Source organism: Hippichthys cyanospilos, chromosome 18, assembly GCF_059441005.1.
Source record: "Hippichthys cyanospilos isolate Australia breed blue-spotted pipefish chromosome 18, RoL_Hcya_1.0, whole genome shotgun sequence".
Classification (NCBI taxonomy): Eukaryota; Metazoa; Chordata; class Actinopteri; order Syngnathiformes; family Syngnathidae; genus Hippichthys; species Hippichthys cyanospilos.
In genome coordinates this window covers 8,130,288-8,156,899 of record NC_142386.1, presented here as the reverse complement: position 1 = coordinate 8,156,899, position 26,612 = coordinate 8,130,288, and the positions used below count along the sequence as shown (strand labels likewise).

At 38.8% G+C, this 26,612-nt stretch overlaps 1 protein-coding gene across 3 annotated transcripts in view; it reads left to right on the top strand.

The window, feature by feature from the left end:
* Positions 1 to 26,612, top strand: part of abr (ABR activator of RhoGEF and GTPase) — an 82,692-nt gene that overhangs the window by 43,432 nt on the left and 12,648 nt on the right. For all 3 annotated transcript variants that reach the window (XM_088440734.1, XM_088440735.1, XM_088440736.1), the window contains exons 14-16: positions 438 to 512; positions 4,492 to 4,589; positions 4,671 to 4,802. In XM_088440734.1, the coding sequence (XP_088296860.1) occupies positions 438 to 512; positions 4,492 to 4,589; positions 4,671 to 4,802 (305 nt within the window). The remainder of the gene's footprint in view (positions 1 to 437; positions 513 to 4,491; positions 4,590 to 4,670; positions 4,803 to 26,612) is intronic.

Below are 26,612 nucleotides of genomic sequence, written 5' to 3'. Positions count from 1 at the left end.
CTTTTCACCTCAAAGCTGAACGTTTGACCCCTCTTCCTATAGATGCCACTCACAAAAACAAAACGGAAGTGTGACCCTGACTGAAACGTTTGTCAATGGAAATGGCCACCCATAAAACATTCAAGCATGCACGTGCACCTGGCAACCAGCCTGGTTGTTTTGACGTTTTGCGTACGTAATTATGGCGACTGTACAGAAGATGAACTGTTTTTAAAATAAGAAAACCACCTTCCGCCAAAAAGAGCCACATGAATCAGTGAAGCATTTGCTGCTTTGATTTTTAGTCGAAGGGGGAATAAGGGACTCATGATTAGCCTAAACTTGAAATATCCTTTTTTTTTTTTGCTTTGGTTTTGCCCGATAAAGATAACGTTTTTGATCTTAATGCAATAACAAGCACAAAACACTAAATTAAATGTGATGCTTTTAATTCCCAGATGAAGAGACTCCAGGCCTGTACGGCTTCCTTCATGTGATTGTCCACTCCGCCAAAGGATTCAAGGAGTCAGCCAGTAAGTCTGCCAGCACAACAATTTCTGTTCTTCACCACGCTCGCACACTCCAGCTGCGCATACTCTTTGCAAACAGCTGCTAGGGAGCGCACGCTGACACACATGAGCCAGTCAATCATTGTGTTACGCACGTGCTGTTCTCATCAGGCCATGGCCACGTCGTGGAAGAAAAGGAATGCAAAGACAGTGAAAAAAGAGAGAGAAAGTTGTGATTTTTTTGTGCTTTAATAAGCACAATCCATAATTCCATAGATAGTTTTGTCTTTTAATATACAAGCTATATTTATTGTATTATTTTGCATCCTGTTGTTCTTGTGCTTGTGTGTGTGTGTGGGTGTCTGTGTGTGCAGCATTTAGCCAGCGGGATGTTTCCAAGCCCGCACAGAGGCTATTTCAAATGTGCCAGGAATGGACAGCTGGTGTTCCAGTGCACATTGTACCCAGTCACACACACACACACAGTTTAAATATCAAATACAGCGTAACTAGACAGAGAGGGATGATTTCCTCGGTTACCATGACAGCTGCAAGTGTAGGAAAGCCGCCTGCAAGAATGTTCCAAGTAATGGATTGAAGTGCGATTTTCTCAGGAGGCCTGTTTGATCCTTAGCGCAGAGCAAAGAGCTGAGGTGGTTACCATTGAAGAAAAATCTGCTGTTGACCAGATGCAGCCCATATTAATGATAGATGTTCTCCTAATGTCTTGAGCAGTGGCAGAAGATGACGAAGAGATTGTTAACTTACGTAAGACGTCAGAACTACCAATTACAGCAGTCTGTTTAAAGATGACAGCCAGAGGCATGTGCATTGTCAGCAGCAATATTGTTCAGGGATTTAGCATGGCTGATGCAATTTTTGTTGGTCTCGATGGGTAATACTTTTAGTGTTGTTAAAACTAATTTATTCATCAACAAGTAATGGATTATCAAATTGATATTTTTCTCCAGGAAACTATGGACTACTTGTCATTTAAATTCATGTGTGTTCCAATTAATTTGCTTTTAATTTGAAAGGAATGTACACCGTAACATGCTTATTCCACATGGTCAAAAATCTGACTCCGTTTTACACTTTTTTTTGTTTGTTATTCTTTATTGCCAGCATGGGTTTGTATAAAAACACACTCACACAAACAAAAACAGAAAATAAGTATAACAAAGCATCACAATGCATGCATTAAAATTGATATAGCAGATTTCTCCAATGCATTCTGGCCCAAGAGGAATATTCATAGAAGATTTGACCATGGCTTCTATTATTTGATTTTTTTTTTTTTTCCTTTCTGTATTTTTTTAAATCAAATAACCTTATGGATCACTATAAAATTACTGTATCAATTAACTGAAAGATGCAGCTATTTTACAAATACATAAAATAAAAAAAAGAAAAAAATCTTAACATTTCCATTATCGCAAGACTTGATGGCATCATAGAGTACAGTAATTGGTTACAGCCATCAGCGAGTATCCAAATGCATGTAGTAATCCTGTGGTTCTTAACCTGGGTTGGATCAAACCCCTGGGGTTCGATGAGTCAGTGTGAGGGGTTTGACAAAGGTCAGGCCAACAGTGTGTGGGTGCGTGTGCTTCCATAAAAGCTTTTTCATACTGCATTAAGCAGTGAATAATTTAGTTTTCCAATTACAGTGGGTTCAGTGAATATGCCTAAGAAATTTGAAGGGTTCAATACCGCCACCAAGGTTAAAAACCATTCTACTACTCAACCTGGGGGAAATGGCATTGCACTGTCCCAAATGAATTCATTATTAATTTCCCCCTTGTTATTCAAAAAATTGTAATCAAATGTGCATCCCTTGTTTCAATACTTTGAGTTTGTACAAGTGATTGTGTAAAACAGCCACGGAGCCGGTCTCTTGACCACATAAAATAAAATTAAATCAACAAGCGTTCCCATGCCGACACGGCACGTGATTTGTCTTCTAAATCAATTAAAGCCATAGCAGCATTGATATGCGTTTGTTGTACTTGGTGCTATTATTAGTTTTCCAACAATTCAATTATGAGTGTTTACTAAGAATTTTTCACAGTCACGCTGGGGAGATCATTCTCGTGCCCGCTGCTTCGAGCTAAAAAGATACTTATTGGTTTAACGGGCTGTCACTTGTCGACTTATTTTGTGGAGCCTTAGTTTGACCCAGCGTTCAACACAACCCGAGGCTAAGATTAGCATCCTGAATTGGAACACACAAGGAGTTAGATGGAAATGGATGGTATCCATTAACTTCAGTTTTAAGGGTTCAGAGACCACATGCAGTCCAATTCATCCCCCTCAGAGTTAGCCTTCTGTTGACCTGCCAAGGAAATCGAAATTCACAAAGTTCCAGGTCACTTTTAGTTTGTCCTACTTCTGTGTGGACACACACAATATTTCTTTCGGTCTTATTTGAACTGAAGCACAGACAGAGACCAATTTCAGATGGTGAGAAACATCCGCCGACTTGTTGCAGCTTGTGCACACGTAAACATTCAGTCACGTATACAACACTCTTTTTCTGGAATGTTTCTTAAAGCTGACAGTCATGCAACACCAAATTTACACCAGTTTATTAAATATCTCCCACGTGGCTATACTAAATTCCCCCTCCCAATGAACTTTCCCTCGTATCATCACTACTAATCTCCTCCCTCTGAGTAATTATGCCCGCCTTTCAGGATACTGAAAAAACAAGCAGAACCACGCCAGATGGAATGAACTTCAATATACAGTGCAGTTTTGTTATGTTATGAAAGTATTTGAATTTTTTCACAAGGATGATATACCGTTGTCAACATTTTATTTTCTCCAATTTCTATATCACATCACTGTTATATTATGGTTTCTAAGTGCTAGTTTTACCCTTTTAAAAGGTACATAATAATATGAATAGTGCAGACAATGTAAGAGTGGGAAAGGAGAGCCAGAGTTGTCTGCACATTTTAGCTTTTCATTAAAAAACGGGGTTAAACTTTGTCTGAAATGCTTTTTATAGGTCAAAATAAAAAATTTCAGCTTATTGCCAGTGTGTCTGGAATGTATTCCCAGCAATACACGTGGGTTCACTCCATAAACAATCTATGTCAGGCTTCTGGAGTGTTTATATGTATATGAGATTTCAGCACACTTATAAACATGCACACACAAACACACCTTCTAACGCCCGTACAGCCATCGCTCAATCACAGTGTTTCTCCCGATGAAAGGTTGCGCCATCCATCATCTTGTCAAGTGGAGACATAACCTGAGGGAGGTGGTCGAGGCTATGGGACTTAAAGACACTTTATAGACAGGCAGCACCTCAAGACTGGAAATAAATGCTACAACAGCATTTCTTTAAAAAAAAAAAAAAAAACATTAAGCAATGTAATTGCTTCAGGTAAGGGACAGGAGAGGGGCCGCCTCCCAAGAGAGGAACCCTCACCATATGAGCATGTGCACTGACGGGAAATTGATGTCTTTTTGCTAACAAAATACAATATATTGACACTTCAAGGACTACTTCAGTTTAATGCAACCAGTCATTTTTTTTTCCTTTTTTCTTAGAACAATATCAGACATGTTTGTCCTTCAGATGAGACAAAAAAAACGTGACAGACATATTTGAAAGTGATCAACCCCACATGTCACTATTCTGTCATGTTGCTTTTTCAGCACAGTAATGAGTTAATTGTACTTAATTACATAGTACGTTTTGTCTGGTAAATTACCATCACATCACATTAACTTAAGCGACGATGACAGCATGCTCTAGAATCTAATGTAATTACTGAATACGATCTCATGGGAATATTGGATGTGCGTATAAAAGTCGACTTACTCTACTTGGTCAACTTTTCACACCCCTAATATAATCACTGCCCAGTGAAAATCATGTCAAGCCTATAAAATTATCTTGTTTCAACTAGTTGTTGACGAATTTTGCCATGATCTGAAAATAATACACTATAATTACCTACCAATAAGTCTCTTTGTTCCTTCCTAGACCTCTACTGCACCCTTGAGGTGGACTCTTATGGATACTTTGTGAGCAAAGCTAAGACCAGAGTCTTCAGAGACACTTCAGAACCTCACTGGAATGAAGTCAGTTAAAAAGACATCTCCTTTAGGTGTTCAACTTTGTCCTGGGGACATTTGATTAACAGTTCTTGTGTCCTTCAACAGGAGTTTGAGATCGAATTGGAGGGATCTCAGTTCTTGCGAATCCTCTGCTATGAGAAGTGTTATGATAAGAGCATGCTCAACAAGGACGACAATGAAATTGTGGACAAGATCATGGGCAAAGGGCAAGTTCAGGTAAGAGAGCTGCGATTAGTGATTTTAAAAAATAAAATAAAATAAAAAAATCGAGACGCCTGTGTCTCCTCTTGAGGAAATTTCCCTGCATGTGACTTGCTTTGGATTAACATGTCTAGCCTCGAGCACAATGGCATGTTTTTATTGTGGTTGGTCTCTTATTTGCTCTCCTATTGGAGTAATGGAGTCTGAAAGGCAGTTTTGTCAAAAGGGGTTTCCCCTGAATTATTGTGAAAAATATACTATAAATTCCCCTTTGGCGGGGTTTTCAACCATACACTTCCTCCTCCTTGGAATCTTGGTGGTTTCTTGGAGGCAAAATGCTCTTCGTCTTTCATAAATTATGAAGTTTTTCAGAGCCACCTTCAGTGGAGTCAAACTGAGCAGTGTTGTAACCTTATATTTACCTAGAACTTATCAGGCCATATAATTCAATGAATTTGTTTGTTTGTTGCTTTGGAGATATCACTGACAGTATGACAGCTGAGGAGCACATTTGCATCTAACTAGACTGAAAGTGGGGCAAACATCATATCGCCCACATAAGTCTGTTTAAAAGCAACGATTCAACTCCAAAATAACACCTCGAAGAGTATGTGCTGCTCCTCATTAAACATATTTCAGTTTGGAAAACAACTTCAACAAACTCTCAACATTTCCTGTTTTCTCTGAACTGCTTATGCACATCTTGTATACCGTATGGCTCTTGTTTAGACACATTCAATTCACAGACTTTGGTTGCTATTATGACCTCAGAATTATTCCGGTACACAGACATGTGTAGTAAAGAGGAATCATTCAAGGTTTGCTGTGACATCCAAAGCTAAACGATAAATGTACAGGTATAGAATTTTCAAAGGGGAAAAAAAACAAAAAACGTCACTTTTAATCACAGATTAATTCTGGAAGTGTTTTGCTTCCCCCTGGCCTTTTGTGGCCTTTTCCCTACATTTTTTTCCAAAACGACAGCCAGGCACAGCAAGACAAGAACAGCTTGAGAAGACAGAAAGAGAATGTGCACCGACAGTTTAGGGAAGCGGGCTCACATTCAAAGCAGTAACACTCCGGTAGCACCACGTGTTACGTTTGCTGTTTATCATATTTAAGGTTTAGTGGTTTGTGGCTTGTACATTTTTGTAATAACGGTGGTTAACGTCTTTTTACATGTGGAAAAAAAAATCAAGAATAAGATACATGAGGTTCATCTTCATTATTTTGTGAAAGTTAAGACTTTTTAACCGGAAAAGATCATTGAAAAGATCTTTGAATTTTTTTTACTTCATTTTTTCTACATTTAGTGGTGAGAATCTGTGACTCTTATGATTTGACTCAATTCTCTCAATTTTTTTTATAGATTTTTCTAATCACAATTATTTTTTATTCAAAATGATTTGTCAATGACTTCTGCATCCGTCTATGCATGTGCAAATAATTGTCTTAATATACTACAGTCAGCTTTGCAGATTAGAATTTCAAATGAAAAACAATGTGTGGACAACAACTGCTATTATTTTGAATAATTGATGTACCAAGAATGGAAGACGGAAGCCTTTGTTTCATTAGGTATTGTAGACTTAAGTTGATGGACCATTTATTACGGACCTTTTTTCTGCCTGAGTTCGGAATGTCCGGCTGCATCTGAATGCACCCCATAGTTTGCAGCTAATTTCCTGATTCTGTATATGTTTGCTTTTCAAAAACTAATACAAAGCCCATATTGTTTAGATATTTACAGTTGTGAACATTTAATGTATGGATAGACCTTTTTTCCTGTCTGAGTTTGAAATGTCTGACTGTATTTGAATGCACCAAAAAGTTGGCAGCTAGCGCTATTGCTTGTGACTCGTGGCGTATTGTACAAAGTCGCATGAATTGACTAGCGGTCTCTTGCCATCCTTAATCTGTCATTGAATTAGATTTTTTTTTTTTTTTTCATGGCGGTGTATTAAAGACAATCAAAATAGAGGAATGCAAATGGCATCCACTGCTGCAAAGGTTGTTGCTGCAGAAAGCAGATTTGTTTAAAAGATATTTTTTTATGTTCATACCATAGATGTTGTCACATTTTATATCAGTTCTGAATCACAGTAAAGGAGAATCTTCTTTTTTTTTCTGGAACATGTATATTTCCGGTTGTTTTTGTTTACGTAGTCTATGTGCGTGTGTGTTTGGGGGGTTGGGAGGGATTGTGTGTGTGTGTCTTTTTAAAACTCATATATAACAGTGAATTCCACATTCTTTGTTAAAACTGCCAGTCACAGGGACAAATGTTGCTGGGAACATTCACTTCTAGCCAACAACAGAGGAAAAAAAGCAAATAAATACGCCACATGTTTGAGACATAAAACGAAGATGGAGCGAAAGAGGGAAAGACTGCCATGTCCCAGACTCTTGAGAGCGTGCAAACAGTATGCGCTTGATTATGTGAGTGGGAAGGTTTTAGGGAAACAAAGTGATTCACATTCTGAAGATTTTAGCTGGTTTTCAAGTATGCATGTAGTAAAACTGTAAAATACATAAACATTTTGGGTACTGGCATCTGTTGTCATCCTGATGAAACAACATAAATTGTGGTCATTCCACATTTGTTTTTTTTTTGTACTGATGGGTAAAACAGAATCTTTGCATTACACACTTATGCCCTGACAGAGATTTGCCTTGAGTGAAGATATTTTCACTCAAGCTATTTGCTTTCTCGGTGAAGTCAATTTTAGTAGGGCCCTTCAATGTTTTGCTTTCCTCTCTTGAGACCTTCATAAGCTTGCGGATTAGTGATTGACCGTAAATGGGCATACTGGGCTGGAAGTTCTTTTTGTTCAGCTCGCCACACACTCTTGCTTCACTTTGAACAGATGAAGAACATGATCCCTCATGGAATACTTTCAAGTTGTATGTTTTTTTTTAATAATGGTTGAATATATAGTTTGTGACTTGCTGGTCGGCACGGGAAAATCATTTATTTTCAAACCTTCAGCTAGTGACATCCTCTGAGCAGATAACCTCTGACCTTTGGGGTCATAGCACTCATCCCTATGACCAGCAGCAAGTCCCGTCCATCAAAACGCCGGCCTCAAATGTTTCTCTGAACAGATTTTTCGTGAAAGCCTTCGCTGATCCATATCAGCTCTCCAGGTTGCCAGTCAAAGAAAAGAGCTGTCTCCACTTCTGTGATGACTTTGGCATTTTGCCACTCATCTCCCCTTGGCTATAGGTTCTCTATATCAGCGGTGACCTTTGTTACAAATACAAACTCAACATATTCGGAAACTTGAATGGCACTTAACAGAACACGGACCACCGCCACGCCGGAATTGTTAAAGAAGGTGAAATAAAATATAAAGGTGTTTTTTTGTTCGAGAACAGGCTACTTCCTGGTTCATGGGAAGGTAACATTTTTACAGTTTATAGTGTCAAGTACGGGTATTTTCATTCCTTCTTCTCAAAGATTCATTGACATTTAACAGTGTTATTTGGCTGACATGATTTTTGTAACCGTTTGTTATAATACCATTACAGTACCATGAATATCATGTTTTATTGGTCATCTATATCCGTACATGCAAAATTGCTGATGAATTGTTTAGTGGTTTTGTGTTTTGTAATTTAGAAAATAGCGCACAAACACAAACTGTCTCCAGTACTCATAAGTGCACTTGTTCTTTCCCAAGCAAGTTGACCCAAGTGACACAAGAGTGTGACTTGCCATGCTTTTCTTCAGAGGACGAGTTGCGTAACTAAGATCAAAATCCTAAAGCATTGCGGGGCTGCAATCGGTCCGATCGCTCAGTGTCCGCAACGCTTTTATCTCTAACCCGACACTAGCACGCACTCGATTGCAGCCTCCCTTTGGGATCTTTTCCGTCTTGGTTTATCAGGGGGTCGTGTAGTTTGCCTTTAAAAGCTGCCGGTGACCACAAAGTCACCTGATGAGAAAAGGGAATTACAGGTAGCTGGTGAATTCACAATCTTAATGTTATTCATCCCGAAATCTTACACGGTTTATGTAGAAACATCTTCTTGGTTATATTATTTCCAGCACATAATTAAAAACATTAATATGACATATTTACAGTGACTTAAGATACAGTATGATACTTGCAAAATATCTCACTCTTAAGAACTGTTTGCAACAAGCAGCGGCTAGCATAACAGCTCAGTTATTTTATATAACTCTAAAAGAAAACTTTGGAAAAGGGTTTTATTTTTGTGTTAACATTAGGTTGTTCAATGAAGGGGCACATGTTTTTTTTATTGTGATTAGGTCCTCCAAAGCAGTGTTTCCCATTGAGTACTTTGCAGGGGATATGTAGCAGGTCATTAAAGCTCAGATGACTGAAATGAAACAAAACTGCATAACATGGCTGAATATGATCTTGTAATGTTATTTCAAGTGAACTAATTTGAAAATCCACTGCACCTACAACCCCACTGAGACACCGTTGGTCTTTGCTTTTGTTATTGGCTTGTATTTAGGTTAAGTGCACCTCCCAGCATGTCTGCCGCGTTAACGGACCCCAATAAGCCGTAATCTGACCAGTTTCCCGGAGATAATGAGAGGCAGATAAGGAAAGGACCACAGAAAGAATTAATGAACTTGTTTGCCTTGGGCTTCTTTGAGCCCCCGCTTCGAAGTGCAGGAGCGGGACAGGGATGTGCGCATTAGCTGACGTTACTGTAAAAGTACGGGTGCTAAGGGGTTGTAAAGTTAGTGGTGAGCATCTGTCTGCACTCTCATTTCCACTTAAGCGCCGTCGTCTTCCCTCGTCATTAAGCATTAGATGCAAGGATTGACATTTATATGCTTTGTGAAGGTTTTATTGGTAAAATGGTTTGCGTTTTGGCTAATTGCATGTTGTCCTGTGAAGCTAGTAAACAAACATACGCAAACCGAGAACCGTATTTCTCGACAATGTCGTCGAGATTTGCAATTTTATCATTTAAACCCGGTAGACGCAAGACTGCATTTGCATGTGTATGTGTGAGTATTAATATAAATGAATATGTCATTAATGGTATCACGGATAGGTTTTTTTTTTTTTTTTTTAACCTGCTGTCATTTCAAGCTGTGATTTGTCACATTTCCAGCCAGCACATAGGCAACAGCTACACGCACTCACACAGCTGTCAAAAACACCAACAGCTTGGACTGTGTGTATTGAACCCTCCTACATGAGGACAAGGCTTTATTGTGAATGATGTCAAATACAGCTTGGCGTTTATTCACATGCACCTACTTTTTCATGATGTTTTTTTTACATTAGGATGATAATATATTTAATAACAAATTGCTCCACTAAAAGTCTTAAAATAAGTGGTTTGCCATCACTGTTTGCTGTGTAAATTTTGGACTTCGCGCCTCGTGTAAACACATGGACTTGCTAAACTGAGAATCAGGCGCCCCAACAGTTCATTTAAGTTCAAAGGCGCCAGGTCTCGCTTCACTTAAGTCGTGATCCATACAGAATAATCACCATAGTTCAGGCTGATGTCGAAGCACAACTTCATGTGGCTCATCTGTGTCAGTGAGTTTGTGTTTTCCCACATTGATGCTTCACTGTGAAAACTTGGGCATATTTCGTTGTTAAAATGAGTAGTTTCTGCCTTGAGGGATTAAGATGCCTTAAACAACAACTTGCTCTTTAAATATTTTTCAATCATGGTATATCATTTGCTTATCCTCTGGTGTTTTTTATCCCCTCTTCATATATTAGGAATGGGCATTTGAGAATGTGTCCTACGTTTTAAAAGGGAACAATCAATAACTGTTGTATTGTATGCTGTTACACATCTTATTGTTTTTATTCTCCTAGTCGGAGCAGTAACTGCAATATTTTATTGGTATTTTACATCAGCCAAGAGTAAAGGTCATATTGAAATCACATTTCAGAAGCTGTTGTGCATCTGCGTTCCCTGTGTAATGTGTTGGAGAGGGAAGAAAAAATGCGAGGCTAAAGCAGCTCCTCGCCTCACATTGCCCATTCCTCCTTCTTCCACAGCCATACATTTATTCTGCCAACAATTTGAGATTGATCTCCAAGAATAATGGAAGAACCCCAGAGATGTTAAAGGCAAGATGACCAAGTAATTGGTCTTCGTTATAACGTTGCATAATCTGGAAGAGAGATTGACTGCAGATGTCTGCTCTCTGAGCATGCAGCGGCACGTGGGGATGGGGCAGAGAATTGGAATGAGAGGCCCAGATGGTGGCAAATTATGGTATGCCGAGGGTTAACATGAGAACAAAGGAGGCCATCGGGGCTAGAGGAATGAAATGCTCTCCAGAGAGATTGTATGATTCCTTTTTCACACTGACTCACGGCCTTTTTTGTCTTGTGGAGTCTTTGTGCGAAAGGTAATTGGAAACAGTCTAAAGCCGCTGCCAGCTTATACAATGATAGTCATATTGGCGGCTGTCAAATTCTCTGCTCAGATAACACTGAGAGAAAGACCTTCAGTTAAGCCATATATTACGTTTTCCATTTTTATAATCAGTGAACTGGATTGCCTTTGAAAATTTCCCATAGCTATTATTGCCTCAGCTGATAAAAAACGTCCTGATGGGATTAATAGTGTGGTTGAGAAATGGAGCATGACACCGACAAGCTCACGCTTATGTCATTCTTTTGTAATGACAAAATCTTAGTGGGGGTTGCTGTTAGCAAAGTAGTTAGCAAATCATTTTTAGTTAACTCCCGCTGTAGCAGGACTGTTCTTATCATTATTGCCTTTCAAACTGTCAGGCGTTCTGGGTAGCTTGATGACTGCGACTCCGAACGGAGAGGGGGGGTTACTTGATATGCACAGCTCTAGAGTCATGCAAATGAGTAAGTAAGTGTATTTCCATACTGACCAATATAACTATATCAGGGCGCTATGCTAACTTTTGCACGATTTGCACAAACCTTTTCAGTTAGTCACACCGTACAGGATTTGATCACACATTTTCTCTAGGAGGTACAGAATAATTTATAGTCTCTTTGTGCGTACCATTATTTCATATGGCATAAAGATTGACAGTGACAATGTTTGCTAAATATTTTACTGTTACAATAACTGTCTGCACCAAGCAGCGGCTGGCAAAACTGGTCAATTATTTTGTATAACTTAAGAAGACATTGGAAAAACGAGGCTTGATTTTATGTGAACATTATTTTCTGTAATGGGGCCATCCAGCTCTTATTGCGCAGTTAGGGCCATATCATACGTTTGACAGCGTAATTTCTTAGTGTTCCTAATCAGTGATTGAATATACAGTGGACCCCCGCCTTACATATATAGCGGGCAATAGAAACCTTTGGTGATTAGCTAATGTGTGCCAAACCCCAGGCAAAAACATCAAAATTTTATATACATAATAAAAATTAATAACAAAATAGTATAGTAAGCACTACGTATGTGTAATATACATGTATGTAATTCAATAATATCATATAAAGGAAAAATGAAATTGTATTTACCTTTATTCCATAGCGAGCATAACGATGGTTTCCTTGGTAATTATATTCTTACTTCTCCCTTTAACATCACGAGCAATCTTGGGACCATAGCTAATGAATTGAAGTTTCATTATTGTAAGCACTCACAGGATCAAGTTTTTTTTAGCATTTCTTTAGCCTACCGGCATCTTACTGACGCCAACTAATAGCAGACCAGCATTTTAGTGACGGTATGACACCGACCAATAGCAGCCCAGCCTTTTAGTGACGTATGCTGTGATGCATATCGTGACGTATGAGCGTGGTGTGACTCGCATAGTCATACGTGCATGCACTGACCGCCAAGTTAGATTTTTGGAATCTTTTAGCAGCGTGAGAGAAATATTCGTTGATGCCGTAAGGTAGGAAATATGCCATAAAAAGGGGACACTTTATAACGTGAAAAAAAAACATAAGCTAGGGATGCTGTAACCCGGGGTCCACTGTAATTTGTTTTAATGTTTTGTTGGTGTTGCTAGCTCTGTATTTGTGGGTAGATTAGCTGCAGTGTTGAGCCCTGGAAGACACAGGAAGGAGTTGCTCTCAAATGAATGTAGATGTGCAGAACCACTGCACTTTGCATACTTTTTTTATTCTATAAACCCACAACAAAGCATTTTAGACAAAACATCTCCTCTCTGTGACATTGGTGGAAAGAAAGTCATCGATTTCCCTCCTGTCACAGCAACCATCCCGGCTCTGTGAGTAGCAAAGCTCATTTCATGCACTCGACTGCCAGCGTGCTGCGAGGCTCAGCTCATGGATTCATCTCAGTTGTGGGTCTGCGAAATCCTTCCTTAGTAGATCAGTGTCCTCTATGTGTGACCACTCTCTATACAGCCAGTAATGGCATTCGCCTTTGTGCTTTCTCATTGGATTTTTGCCGTGATTGACTTTTCGACTTGACATTCATCCATTTTAATTGTTGCCCAAAGACGAAGAGACAAGGGTTACCCTCTCGTTGTCCCGACAAGAACTGTCCATTCTGGCTTTCAATTGCCAAGATTTAGGCGTGTGATTAATTCATTCACTGCCAATGACTGCTTTAGACATCAAAGATCCGTTTTAACTGTGCTTGGAGTGAATGAGTTCACGTCATTTTTGGCTGATGTTTGCTCTTGGAGGCTTTTATTTTGAACATAATCGCCCTCAGAAGAAGATCGATCGCTTAGGACATAAGAATGTAAACACTCAATCATCAGTTTGTGGGGAAAACCTGATATTGCATTGGATGAGCTCAGGATGCGTACTTCATTATATTTGTGGTTGGCCTATATGATTTTCTTGTAGGAATGAGAAGTAATAACTTTTTTTTTTTTTTTTAGTCAACAGATGTTGAAGCAATCATTAAAAAAATATGTCCAGGGTGTATCCAACCCAGGGGCCCTGTAAGTGAAATAAATGTTCAAAAGGTTGGTAGTGGACCTTGAAAACACCCCATGACCTTGAAGTGCCGGGGACTAGAGGATGTTTTTTTTTTTTCATGGGCCCTTAAACCCTGACTGCACCTTTGACCCATCCTCTTAGCCAAAGTCAGCTGGGACAGGCTCCAGCGTTTTTTTTTTTTTTTTTTTTTGGGGGGGGCGCTAGGCCTTACTTAAGTGGGGCACAGTCATGCGGGACCAGAAAACGACCTCTCACATGTTTTGGCGGAAGAAAAATTAAGATGTTGCTAGAATTCCAATCCAATTCCAAAGAATAGTCTAAAATGGCTGGCACTAAATTAAATAAATCTGTAAGTAATGAATTGTATTTTACTTGTGCACCTAAAGTAATGATTCATTTAGTACTTAAGTACTAAAGCTAATAATTGCTTTAGTACTTAATTGATTTTGTACCAGTCTTTTTTCCACTATATTCTTGAATAAAAAATTGAAAAAAAAAATCAATCTATCAGGAATTTAATGTTTGGATTCTTAAATACAACCAAATGTAAAACTATGTCTGAATGATTTAAATAGGACACGTGTCTCGATTTTGATTTGAATTTAATTTTAATTGTTTTTGTATATACGTATGTAAAACGATATGCAATTATACAGTGTACACTACTGATATTATTTAATTCAAGCTTAAGTGTTCCTCCAGCGAAGGAAAAAATGTAGTCCTCTGTCAGTCAGTATCGGTAGCTAGAGGTGCTCCAGCTGTTCTACTTGGGTTGAGCTGTGCTGTTTGTGCATGAACGAGGGTGTTTGGCTGACATCTGCTCAGATCTCCTTAAGTCATGAAAGTGTCTTTATGGGTGAGTTAGAAGAGAAACACCCACACTGAAAAGGCCCCGAAGCCATTGTGACAAAATACAAGCTCAGAAGCAAACACACTTAAGCGAGTTGAGAGCAGTGCAGTACTGCAGTGACATTTTTGTGATTTTTATTTCATATGCCAAGTTTTTTTCTGTGCTGTACTGCTAAGAAAGAATGACAAGTATTTCTTAATTTTTTACTTCTACTTGTGTTTGTTATTTTGACTTATTTTTGAAGAAAATTATGAGGAGCTATTAATTTGTTCTTGTTTTAGATTTGAATTTAACTTTTTAAAAACACGCTGGTGTCCCTGGGAACTCCCTAAACACGTTGACAATTAATAAGCTAATTCATTCGCTACCGTTGATAGCTATATAAGTAAAAGATTAAATTAATATCAACTCCAAATGTTTGTTAACAGCCTGAAAAACAAAACATATTGTTGTATCTGTACTTTGGACGCACCTGAAAGTTCTGCACCCTATGGATGCACCATAGAATCCAACAATGGCCAATAGCATCACTTTCTTGGTCTCCATTAAACATGACAGTCATGCAATTTAAATGTTGTGATTTCAAAGTGATAAAATGCTCACATAGTCGTTCTTTTTTCAACTCGAAATTTTTCAAAGGTGTCCAATTCCCAAAATGTATCATTTACTTCTTGATCGAGTTCGAGTCTAATCAAACTTCAGAGCGTGGACTCTGTAATGCTGTCTGCCCTTTTTTTTTTATTTACTTGCCGTGGTACCTCGCTGTTCATATAACACAATCATGGACAAAAGCCATGTCGTGCCTTGTTGTTTGATCCTGCTTTATGACTTCCTGTCTCCGAAGGCAAGGGTGGCGGAATATCCATTTCCTGTTCAGACTGAGCTGTTTGTGTCTTGCTGCTTCATGTTTACTTATATCAGTATAATCAAGATACACTTCTGCGTTTACTATGATTTTCTTACATGAGATCAGATTTGGGGGTTTTATCTGCAATCACAGCAGCACAACGTTACATTCCAACTGAGGCATGAGTCACTAGTAGTCTGACTGGGTAAATATTCACTTTTTTTTCAGAAATGAAATCTGCAAGTGGATTTTGTACAAACCATTTAATTAGTGAATTGAGGGAATTACTGTATGTGCAGAATTAATAAATTACAATTACAACATATATCTTAGGGGATGTTTTTTTTAAATAAATTCAAGTCATCGTAGTTATCCAATGTTAACTGGTCTTATTCAAATTTAGCTGTGCCAAACTGACACCATTTGTAATATTTTAACTCATTCAATCCCAAATACCTTTTTTTTAAATTTTATTTTGGGAGTCCAGACATTAACATCCTACCAAAGTTGAGTAATGCAACTAATTACCGATAAACCCATTTAAATTGCTTCAGAGAACATAGCATCCCTCTTAGCTCAAGTGGTCTCTTCATCACTTGAAGCAGGCTGTTGCATAACCACTGCGTTGCGATGACTATATCGCAGCAATCTTTTCTAAAATGTCCCATCAGACACATCAAATGTTTTGAACTGGCACAGGCGCTATCTCGAGTGTGTACCTGTTCTCGCTTTCAGTGAGCCGAGTGGGCGTTTAGGAGGGAGGCGAGTGTATATCTCATAGTCGCACATTGCTCCAATTATGTAATTTGTTGTGTAACCAATGGGAGAAGGATGTGTTGAATTTCACGATGTGCAGAGGAGGTGTTTGGCTATATTGAATCTCCGCGGCTCACTCCAGGATTTTTGATTAAGTCCTCGCGATGCGATCAGGTCAGCAGGCCACTCATTTTTGGGTTTTCACACCCAAATCCAAACAGCTAATAGAAGTTGGCGAGACAGCAGCAAACAGACGTGGAGATGAACTAAGGGTAAGCGTTTGAAAGCCTGGCAAGGTTTTCTTTGCCTGTCAATTCCAGATCAGTCGTCATGGCAACACAACCAGCCCAATGCTTGATGTGAGCAGGTTGTCCTCAAAAGACTTATGTTCAATTGATTTTTAAGACATAAACTGCTTTGTTACACAGTTTTTAAATTGGTTTTTGACAAAAAAAAATATGTAGCTTGAAAAGCTGATTATGGGTTGTTTCAAACTATAGCCCAAGGGCCACTTATGGCCCCCAGTTTATTTTTTAGCGGCCCACGCCATATCCTAAGAAAAAAAAAATGCAACAAATAAGTTTAACATACTGTAGAGCTTTTCTAAATATGCAACGATGTAAATGAACTTTTTACAATGTAAGTAGGAACAACTAAAGCTAATGACTTTTTACAAAGAACATTTTAGCTTTGACAAGGTCCAAAATGTGGAAATATCTTTCAAAAGTTCTTAAAAAATGTTGAGCATACAACGTTTTACTCATGTTTTGGATCTGAATGCAGAGATGGGATTCAGCTACTGTATATTTTCAGGTGGATCACTGACATAATTTTGCAAAATCCCAATATATTTGCCTCACAGGAAGATACGGCATCAACAATATGCAATTAAGTGATTTTGTGGTGCTTGATAAATTTTTAGTTAAAAAAAAAAAATCAATGTTGCCCTTCCATCCTTCAATGTCTCTGATTCTGGCCCTGTGAGGAAAAAGCGTGGGCACCTTGGGTTAGACAAGAAAATATTGAAATTAGTGAAGAAAATGACCATTGTTTTACTTTGTTAATGAGGAGCTCTACAGCCTTCTTTTTTTTTAATTTATGTATTTATTTTTTTTGTAACTGATGACATGTGCCTGCACTGGGCCACTGGGTCATAATGTGTGACTGACTGCTTTTAATATTTACATAATTGTGACTGTCTTAGGGGAGCCCGACCAATTAAATCAGCCGATTATGGCCCTTCAAACATAAGCCAAAAAATAATTGACCAAATTTGCCAATTTTAACCTTCTATATTCTGTACTCTAACCATTTATTTATTACACATAAATCCATACCATGAATTCTGTTGATAAGCTCATTTTGCACACCATTCATTCAAAACAAAGCAAATCTTAATTTTAAAAAAAGGATTAGGTGAGCAGTGCAAAGAATTGACTTGGATGTCACTACTTCACACGCAACCTAAAATCACAGTTTGTTTAAAAAAATATTTTAAAAATAGAAAATAAATCATGCAACATAAATTAAGCATACACATGATGAATATAATACCTATTTAACTACTAATAACACTCATGTGACAAGAATGAATGTTCTGATAACTATTTTTGTTCCTTGCGATGCATTCTGTGACCCGAAAAGAAAGTTGTTGTTTTTTAAACAGTATATTTATTGGATCCTTCCTGTCTGTAGGGAATAGGTACCGGCGCTGCCTGTGACTAGTTAAAATCGGCATATACCGTAATTGACATTTGTAGAAATGCATTGGAAGTAAACAAATGTTATTTTATTATTTGTTTCTTTTAAAATTAATGGAGCAATTAATCTGTAATCTTTATTGGTGAATTCCTTTAATGCTTGAAATTGGCTGGCAGACTTTTTTTGTAATCAAAAGCGGCAATATAATGGGAAATGTACTTTTTCTTCGACAACTAGTTGGGGCTCTTGTGTATCTGCCTACCCATCAAGTGAGTTTAGTTCAATGTATAGTTATAAAATCAGTATTTCCCATTCAAATGATTTTATATGAATCTGGAACCAGTGTGCATAAACATTTGTTCCAGCCTCAATTGCATAATCCGGTCACCTCTCTTTCACTCCGCCCTCCCTCCCTCTGTGCTCATGCAATCTTCCAGGTGGCTGCATCCAGTCAGTCGTAGTTTGACTCTCCAGAGTAAATAATTCAAGCAGGTCAGTAGCGTGTCATCCTGGGAAGCTGCCCTCGCTTCTTCTCTTCATCACTCGAAATGGGTCATTGCTGTACAGATGGCCTAGTCCTAGTCTGCAAGCGGGTACAACACCAACATACACAGCCGCAACTTCAACCCAGTGAGCTGAACAAAACGCGACAAGGAAGGACGAGATTGCTCGCTTGATCAATAGGCGAGGAGCTATTTGTTTTTTCTATATTCACGTCAAATCTGCCGTCTTCCTTTTTGATGTGGCTACACCATATCGCATTAATTGCTAAACCATGTAAAATGCTTTAAGAGAGGCGCTTGAATGAGTCACGCATGACATTAGAGGATGTGACCTGATTGTTTGGCTGGTGTTTTGGCGGCAGTGGCGCTCCTGCTTTTCTTCTCTGTCAACTCATCTGCTTTGTTTCCGTACCACGCCTCAGATGGATTTATGTCCATGATTCGTGTCTACAATAACACGATCATTTTTTACAAGCTATACGGCTGTCATATCTATATTGATTTCTCTTGTGGGCAAATAATTATGAGCCTGAAAATGTCTCGAAAGCGAGAGCTATATGTCGACATAAAATACATCAATTTTCTGAACTGTTTGTCCTCATAACAGTTGCGGGAGAGATGTAGCATATCCTCAACTGATCATTGGTTATGATTATACAGCGTTATTACTAAAGTGGAAACGTATCGCAGTTTCTTAAAAACACTCACAGGTTTTGTTGTTAGAGGGCTTTCAATAAGGACAATATTAGCACATGGAGCTTCCCAAAATAAAAGAAACTTCCCAAAAGCACTTGAAGAAGAACAGGAAGTTAATGACCTCATGGTAGCTAAGAGGCAGTTCACTCTCAAGTTTACTTATGGAATATTGTTGAATCAACGTCGATGTGTCTTTATAGACACTATTATATGTGTACGTGAACTAAATAATTAGTGTTTGTTGTCATGAAATGGTATTCATTTGCATGCTTATTTTGCAAGCATTGCAAATTTATTTGGTGCCTAGAAATCCATTTGTAATGTATATTAAAGTGAGTAGATCTATCCACTCACTTCAACTCACTTCAACCTTAGTATGTTATTTAAAAAAACAAATCATCTAGCATTCAACTTTATTAAATCATTTAAAAACAAATGAGGAGGTGCAAGTATCACTGGAACACTCGCTATATAAACTCTATAGCACATAAATGGAAATTACAGTCACATATTGCTTGGACAGGTATGATGCCAGTTCAAACAATACTCCTTGAGGTAACAGCAGTTTATTGGAGAGGTAATATTGAAGATTCATGTTTGAATTAATACAGACTGCTGCTTGCAAACTTTAATAACTACTCATAAAAAACACTGTGTGGCTTTATTATCCACCACTATATGTCCAATCTGTAAAGCTTTGTTTCTATCAAACAGAACAGCTGAAGAGTTTTAGAGCATTTGTTTTGCCATTTGAATTGTCAAGAATTCTGATCAAATGGGATTTTGAACCACAAATCATGTGAACAGCACTGTTTTTGCAATCAATTGGGGTGCCAATGACATTGCATTGGAATCTAAAGGGTGGGGTTAAACACAATGCATTTCATTGATTGGTATACTCCGCATTGTGGCAATAGGAATGGAATGCTGGAAGTACTCGGTCTTCCATTCTTCTCTACTCCTTTACATGCAAAAATGAAGCGGTTGACTACCAACTCTTAAAATGAAATCAAAATAATTTATTTGTCTAGAGCCTCTCCTGTTTCCTTATCATACCCTGCAACCAGAAACTGGCTAATGAAACCCTCATCGTTTTTTCTCTTGCTTCCTCCCTTGCCTTTGCTCCGTTTGTTTCAAAGTGTTTAATAAGTGATGGAGCGGTTAATCTGCTCAAGATCACCCCCGAAGGCTTAGATGAAAAGAAAATCTGAATAATCTGTCCAAGACCCCGCGGCTGATTCCCCACCCTGCCAAACATCCTCTGCACAAACTGATGTTGAAACGAAAGCGGCAATGATCTAAAATTAGGGGTACCTTTAAATCGTTCTTGTAACTCAATTTACTTGTGTGTAAGTTCACATGCGGTCAATAACGCATTCACTGTCATTGACGATTATAGACATCAAAAGTCCATTCAAAATGTGATGGCAGTAAACGAGCTAAGCAGTCGGAAAGTCTTTATATTTTTTTGTCTTTTTGTGATTGGCTGCTGACCGACAGGATGTACTTACCCCACTGGGTCAACGTGACGCGGCTTCATGACGACAACCAGTTTAAGAAATATTTGGGTGGAGGTTTTTCATGTTTCCTTGCTATTCATGTGAGTATTAAAAGATGATCTCGTCTAATCCAATTTAATTTCAAAATATTTTTCTCTTCCGCTTTAATTACCAAAGAGAATTGCAAATGAGAAGAGGTCATGAGTTTAAACTCCTGTCTCCAACATAATGAATAGGGGGTGGGGGGCCGTTGAATTTTAATGTTTTAGGGGAGCAGCCGTTAAATCGATCATTAATTCATCTCTGCTTGCAAGCGTGAGTCTCATCGAGCTTTGTCGAATCGAGAGGGTGCTAGACGCAACACGAATTGTACGCTCCTTGGCTGTACCGCAGTCCCAGATGGAGTTTGGAGGAGAAAAACGGGCAACTAGTTCAACCCTCCCCCCTCTCATGTGGAGCGGCTTTACGAGGTCTCGTGCCACCCCTCCCATCCATTATTAAGAATGAAGACAGGTTCTTGATGTCAGAGCATTCGGGGCACTCGGGGATGAGCCATCTGCTCCTTCACCTTTCGATGATGTGGGCAATTCTGCATGTGGAAGCAATTTCATCCATTTTGTATCAAGATATTCAGAGAGACTTGTCTCAAGGTTGTTCAAATTTTCAAATTTTTCTGTAGCTATACTTGTTCAGAGGTCAACCTCTCACCATCATAAAACCTTTACACTCCCACCCTGAAGTTGACACTGATATGGGATGAGTTCACATGCGGTCAATAACACTTTAAAAAACCCAACTAATGACAATATTCAGGTTTTTAAATGTCATGTAAACAGGCGCACTAACCCGAACAACTTCAAATTGGTTTTTCTGTTTTTGTTATCTCCTTTGATTGGGTTCCTGGTTTGTGTTCTGCGCATTGCTCTCAGGTCAGGGCTGTTCAATGCATTGCTGAAAAAAAGGCCAATTGAGAAAAAAAAATAACGCCAGTCGTCACTAGATTGTTTTTTAGTACGCTGAATTGACAGTTCGAACTTCCTTTTTTCAAGCATGACAGCGTGAAAGTGATTTCAGAATCTCGCCTTCAAAATAAAAGTGTACCAATCCCATTCACGTCATATTTATGTTACTTGTACCATAAGAGCAGTTTATTTTGAAGGATTGGCGGACTTCCTCACATTTGGTTTTTACGACAATAACCATGGCTTGACAGGGAGTGTCCTATATGTCTAATAGTGCTTCTAAAAATAATAATAATAATAATAATAAACAGATCACGACCCAAATATTGGGGATTGTTTCTTCTAGATTACACACAGACTGTATTTTTCAATCTTGCAATTATTGTGTTCAATGTATTGCAAATTTTAAGATTCTTAATTGTTTTTTCTCTGTATCCTTACAAAAAAGTCATTTTTTGAATGCCAGGAAAAAAAGGTAAACTCAAAAAGTACATTCAAGGAGAGTCTGCTCTTGATTCCTGTGCAGATTGACCTTGTCACAGCCCATTCCACTGAGCCTTGCCTCTTAAGGCACATTCATGAGTCTAACACAAGCAGTATATGGATGGCAATTTCCATGCATTTTATGCTTGTTTGTGTTCACTCAGTCGATGTGTGAGGTCACATCAAACCCACAGAGACCAACGCTCAGCATCTCAGCCGGCACCAGCAAGCAACACGCAGACCACATTTAGCAGCAACCTCTCTTTATGTTTATTCCCACAAGGACTCTTATCTCGCCATTGAACTCCTTTCCATATTTGCTTTTCATCATTATCAATCTAATATTAAATTCATCCTTGGTCCTCCCTTATATTTATCTCTACATGTCGTTTTTATCCACTTGAATGTCTTCCAAGAAAATAAGTCTGTTTTTACACATGGCAAATGCAACAAACCGCTAAAACCAAGTAACATGAAATAGTCTGCTTCAGACAAATATTATCCTGGCATACTGTTTTTACGTTAATAGTCTGCAATTAAATATCTCGTAGGGTGTAACTGTGGCTTTGGGGGGGAGCTGCGGCGGTCTGTCCAGAGCAGACTTTTCTGGTGCATGCAGTGGTGTGAACCGCAGTGTTCTGTCTGCATTTCTCTTGTTATGCTGCATAGTATGAAGTACCATAAATAAGGCATGATCAAAAATCAGGGTGGGCGTGAATCACTGGATGCTATATGGATGGGTGTTCTTTCCGTGATGTTGATGTGATGGGACATGTTGGACTCTGGTTGACCCTCTTTTCTAGACGACTGAAAGAGTGAAGACTTGCAAATGGTCTAACCTTGACACGAGAGCAAGACTGGGTCTGTGGATTAGTCTTGTGCTGTATGAGTCCTCATAAATGCAGGATCAACATTTGAAGCTGTGAAGATTACACATTGTTGTGTCCTATTAAGAATTCTAACTATGCAGATACAGTACAATAGTTTTAATTAATAGAGATGTTAAAGTGGGCCATTGGGTGGAAATACCCATTTCAACAAAATCTTGTAGCATTTCAGCTACACGGTTTTGGTTCCAAGCTTTTCCAACTCGTCTTCCCAAGACTGCATTTCACATTTTGGTGTGGTTTCAAATGTTTTATAAAATGTACTTTGGTTTTGTGAAGGAAAGTTAAGGTACTTGCCAGCACTGACTGCTCAACAAGTTGTCCAATCAGAAGAAAGAGGGCTTTGGCTTTTTATTGTACTATTCTAAAAGACTAGCTTGAGGTGATTCATTGTCATGGAAAAGCTAATAAATCACATTACTTGAGCTTTTGACTCGCGTTGTCAAAATAATTTCGCTTTTAAGTTATTATCACTTATCTGTTTTTGGATGTTAAATATTATTGTGATCAAGACATGCACGATAGATATACATATCTAATTCTTTCTTCTTCTTCTCTCTCATCTGATCCAAAAATATCTCATGTTTCCCTTGGGGTTTTCTTCCCTCTCATTTCCCCCCCCAAAAAAATTGTTTTCCCAGACATTCTTTCCAAAAAGTGACGCATGGAGTGTGTGTGTGTGTCTTCTACTTGCTGCAAATGTTGGGGGTTAAAAATATACTCTGGCAGGGGTTGACTGAGGTCCTCTCTGTACAGAGCAGACACTTAACATCGTCAAACTTGATGATCGCCATTTATCGTCACTGTGGAACCCGAGTTGTGTGACACAATGATAACGTGTCTGCTGCAGTCTAGGGCATCTTGCTGAGAAATGATGAGTTTTTTTGTGATTTTTATTTATAGGACGATGAAAAATAGTTCATCTTTAAGATTGTCTTATTGCTCAACAGACTTGACAAGCCAGAATCAATCATTTTAATAAATTATGTTTTTTTTTTGCATCAGTCATGATGTATTTTAGACAGCATACCATATTTATGGGTCTTACTTACAGAGGCTCTTTGAAAATGTTAAAATGACGTCCGAACACAATCTTTCACCCAGGATGACTTCCAATTTGTTCAGAATTCAAAATTTCGGAAGTCTTTCCTCTTTACTCATAGTGATTCTAACAAACTGTCTCAGCCGTGTAAAACTGTACAGATAAAGTTCAGAGAAAGGGACAAGCCAAATGATTTTACTGCCAAATTAAGAGTAAAGAGATAGATAGCCTCACTTGGGTGCTCTTATAAGCTAGTGTGATAGACCTAAGTGACTTTGCGCACCGGGTGCTGCTAATATTATCATGTCCCTCAGTGAGACTACAGCCAAACGGATGGGAAGGGATAACAGTACAGTTACTGAATAAGGTTCAGCAATTTAAGACTTAAGTAAATATGTGTACTGCTGCAGTCCGACGTCCGAGGAGTGTCCGCGGCAAGGCAATTATGGTTACCTCGTCTGTCTGGCGTGCAGCAAACTGTCACAGTGTGTCTTTCCGCAATATGTTTTTGTTTTTTTTTTCAAATTTAAAAAAAAAAAAAAAGTCTGTGATGCATTGGTGGCGCAATAAAGGGGACGTGAACTAGTGAGGGATCATGAAAACCTAAGTTCTGACATGGTAGATTTTTTGCTATATCATATGATTTTTTTGCTTCTTGTTTTTCCACACAGACTGACAGTGTGGATTCATGTTGCGATGAGCTGTCAGGAAAATTAAAAACAAGCACCCTATAAAGACAATGAAAGCATTTCAATTCCCAGAGGCTGATTTAATTATATCTTTATCGCCTTTAACATTTTTTCAATTTTCCAGTCGGTTCCCTTTAAGTGGCATATTTTTGCCAAATTTGTGTTCACACTCTGAATTGTACATCCTCAGGGGCATTCAACTCCACAACTTCCGCTGTTTACTTGGAGGAATGTGTGTAGCATTTGCAGGCATCATGCTACCAGCTAACTCATTAGAACTGTTCAGTCAACTGAAAGAGTCTGTAAATGCAGCTTGGTGCCTTTGGAATTCTTTTGCCCTGTAGTAGAAAAGGACTGCGAGACAATGGATGGAGATGGAATTTGACAGGCATGCTCAGCCTCCCGCGCCCCCATTGATCCATTCAGACGCCTTTTTAAGAGCAGACTGCCCTTTTGATATAAAGACGGTGATTCACAAGGAGGATGTGAGCTGGTGCGTGCGCGCGGCTGCCTGTGGATGACTTTTCAATGTCAGCAGACAGGCGTAGCGTAAAAGAGTCGAAGCGCATTCATGGTGACTGACTTCCCAAGTTGGTAATGAACACTTAAAATGGTGAGGAAGTCATCTGCAACAAAAGGCAAAAGCAAAAGTGGGCAGACAGGAGCGGAGGGAGCAAACGACAGTGGGTTTATTTCCAATATTGATCTGCATTTCGTAAAAAATATGATGACCATTAAAATGATTTAAACATCAGAGAACTATTTGTTCAAATTTTCATTTTAATATTCACCGACCTAGAGGAACATAATGCCAAGTTTGAAATCTTGTATCGTTTGTTTGTTTTTTCTTTGAATGTTTATTCCATATCTCCAGGAACAGTAATTTTAAGAAAAAAGCAGTAAGAATTTTTACAAGGTCATACTCAGGTTAATTCTCCTTTGCACGGTTCGGAACAGTGAATTTCATTGAAAATAGCATGACAAATGAAGTGAAACCACTTCACTGTCTTCAACATCGCTTCTTGGTTGGACCCCAAGGCTGTGACCTTTTCTCGCTCCAAGTGGTCCTTTCCTATTGGCCCAGACCCCCACACACAAACACACGCACACACAGACGTTCACACGTGATATTCTCCATACTATAAGCCGCACCAGTATCTGAGCCGCAGCAGCAAAAATCTAGCAAAAAAATAAATAATTGTCATGGATAAGCCACAGGTCATAGCATCAGCTGTTTACGCAGAAAGATTGGGGTATGGAAGTAATAAATGTAATTTTTTATATATATATATATATATATATATATATATATATATATATATATATATATATATATATATATATATATGGTAAAAAAACGTTTTGACATTTTATCCACAAAAAAATCTCCCTGCTGTTTAAATTCCCAGCAAGCCCTTTTCCCCATTTGACATAATATAGGGCTTTTTCTTCTGCGTCACATTGCTGGCAACTGACTTCCCGGCTGTAGTGACCAACTCTGGGAAAGGTTAACAAGAGGTCAACCGGCTGAACAACAACGCATGCGGGGCTCCCTCTCTCTAAATGAGGCCCCTCCCCTTTATTTTGGAGGTGTGTCCAGCAACATCTGGAGAAGCCAAGCGGCGCGAGTGGCCCATCTCCCTCCCCGTTCCTTCTCTTTTGCTCGCTCCCTCTCTCACTCTGTCACGCTTGCTCTATCGGCGCCGGTCGTCCAACGGCACACAGCAAGGAAGGAGATGTTGGCAGCTGACTGTGTATCCCGCTCCTAGGTGGAATTAATTGCCAGGCTTGCTTGGAAACCATGGCAACATCTTGTCCTCCTACCATGACCCTTTTTGTCATTTTTGAAATCATTTAACTGACTTTTTTTTTTTTTTTTTTTTGCCTCAATCAACAAATCAGGAGCTTTCTGTCAGGCTCTTTGTAGTCGCATTTTTTTTCTCCTCGAGTCTGTTGGAAGAGGGCACCTGAGGTTTTGGGATGACGGAGATCCTGGTGTCGGATGTAAACCTGAACTCGGTGTGCGAGCACCTG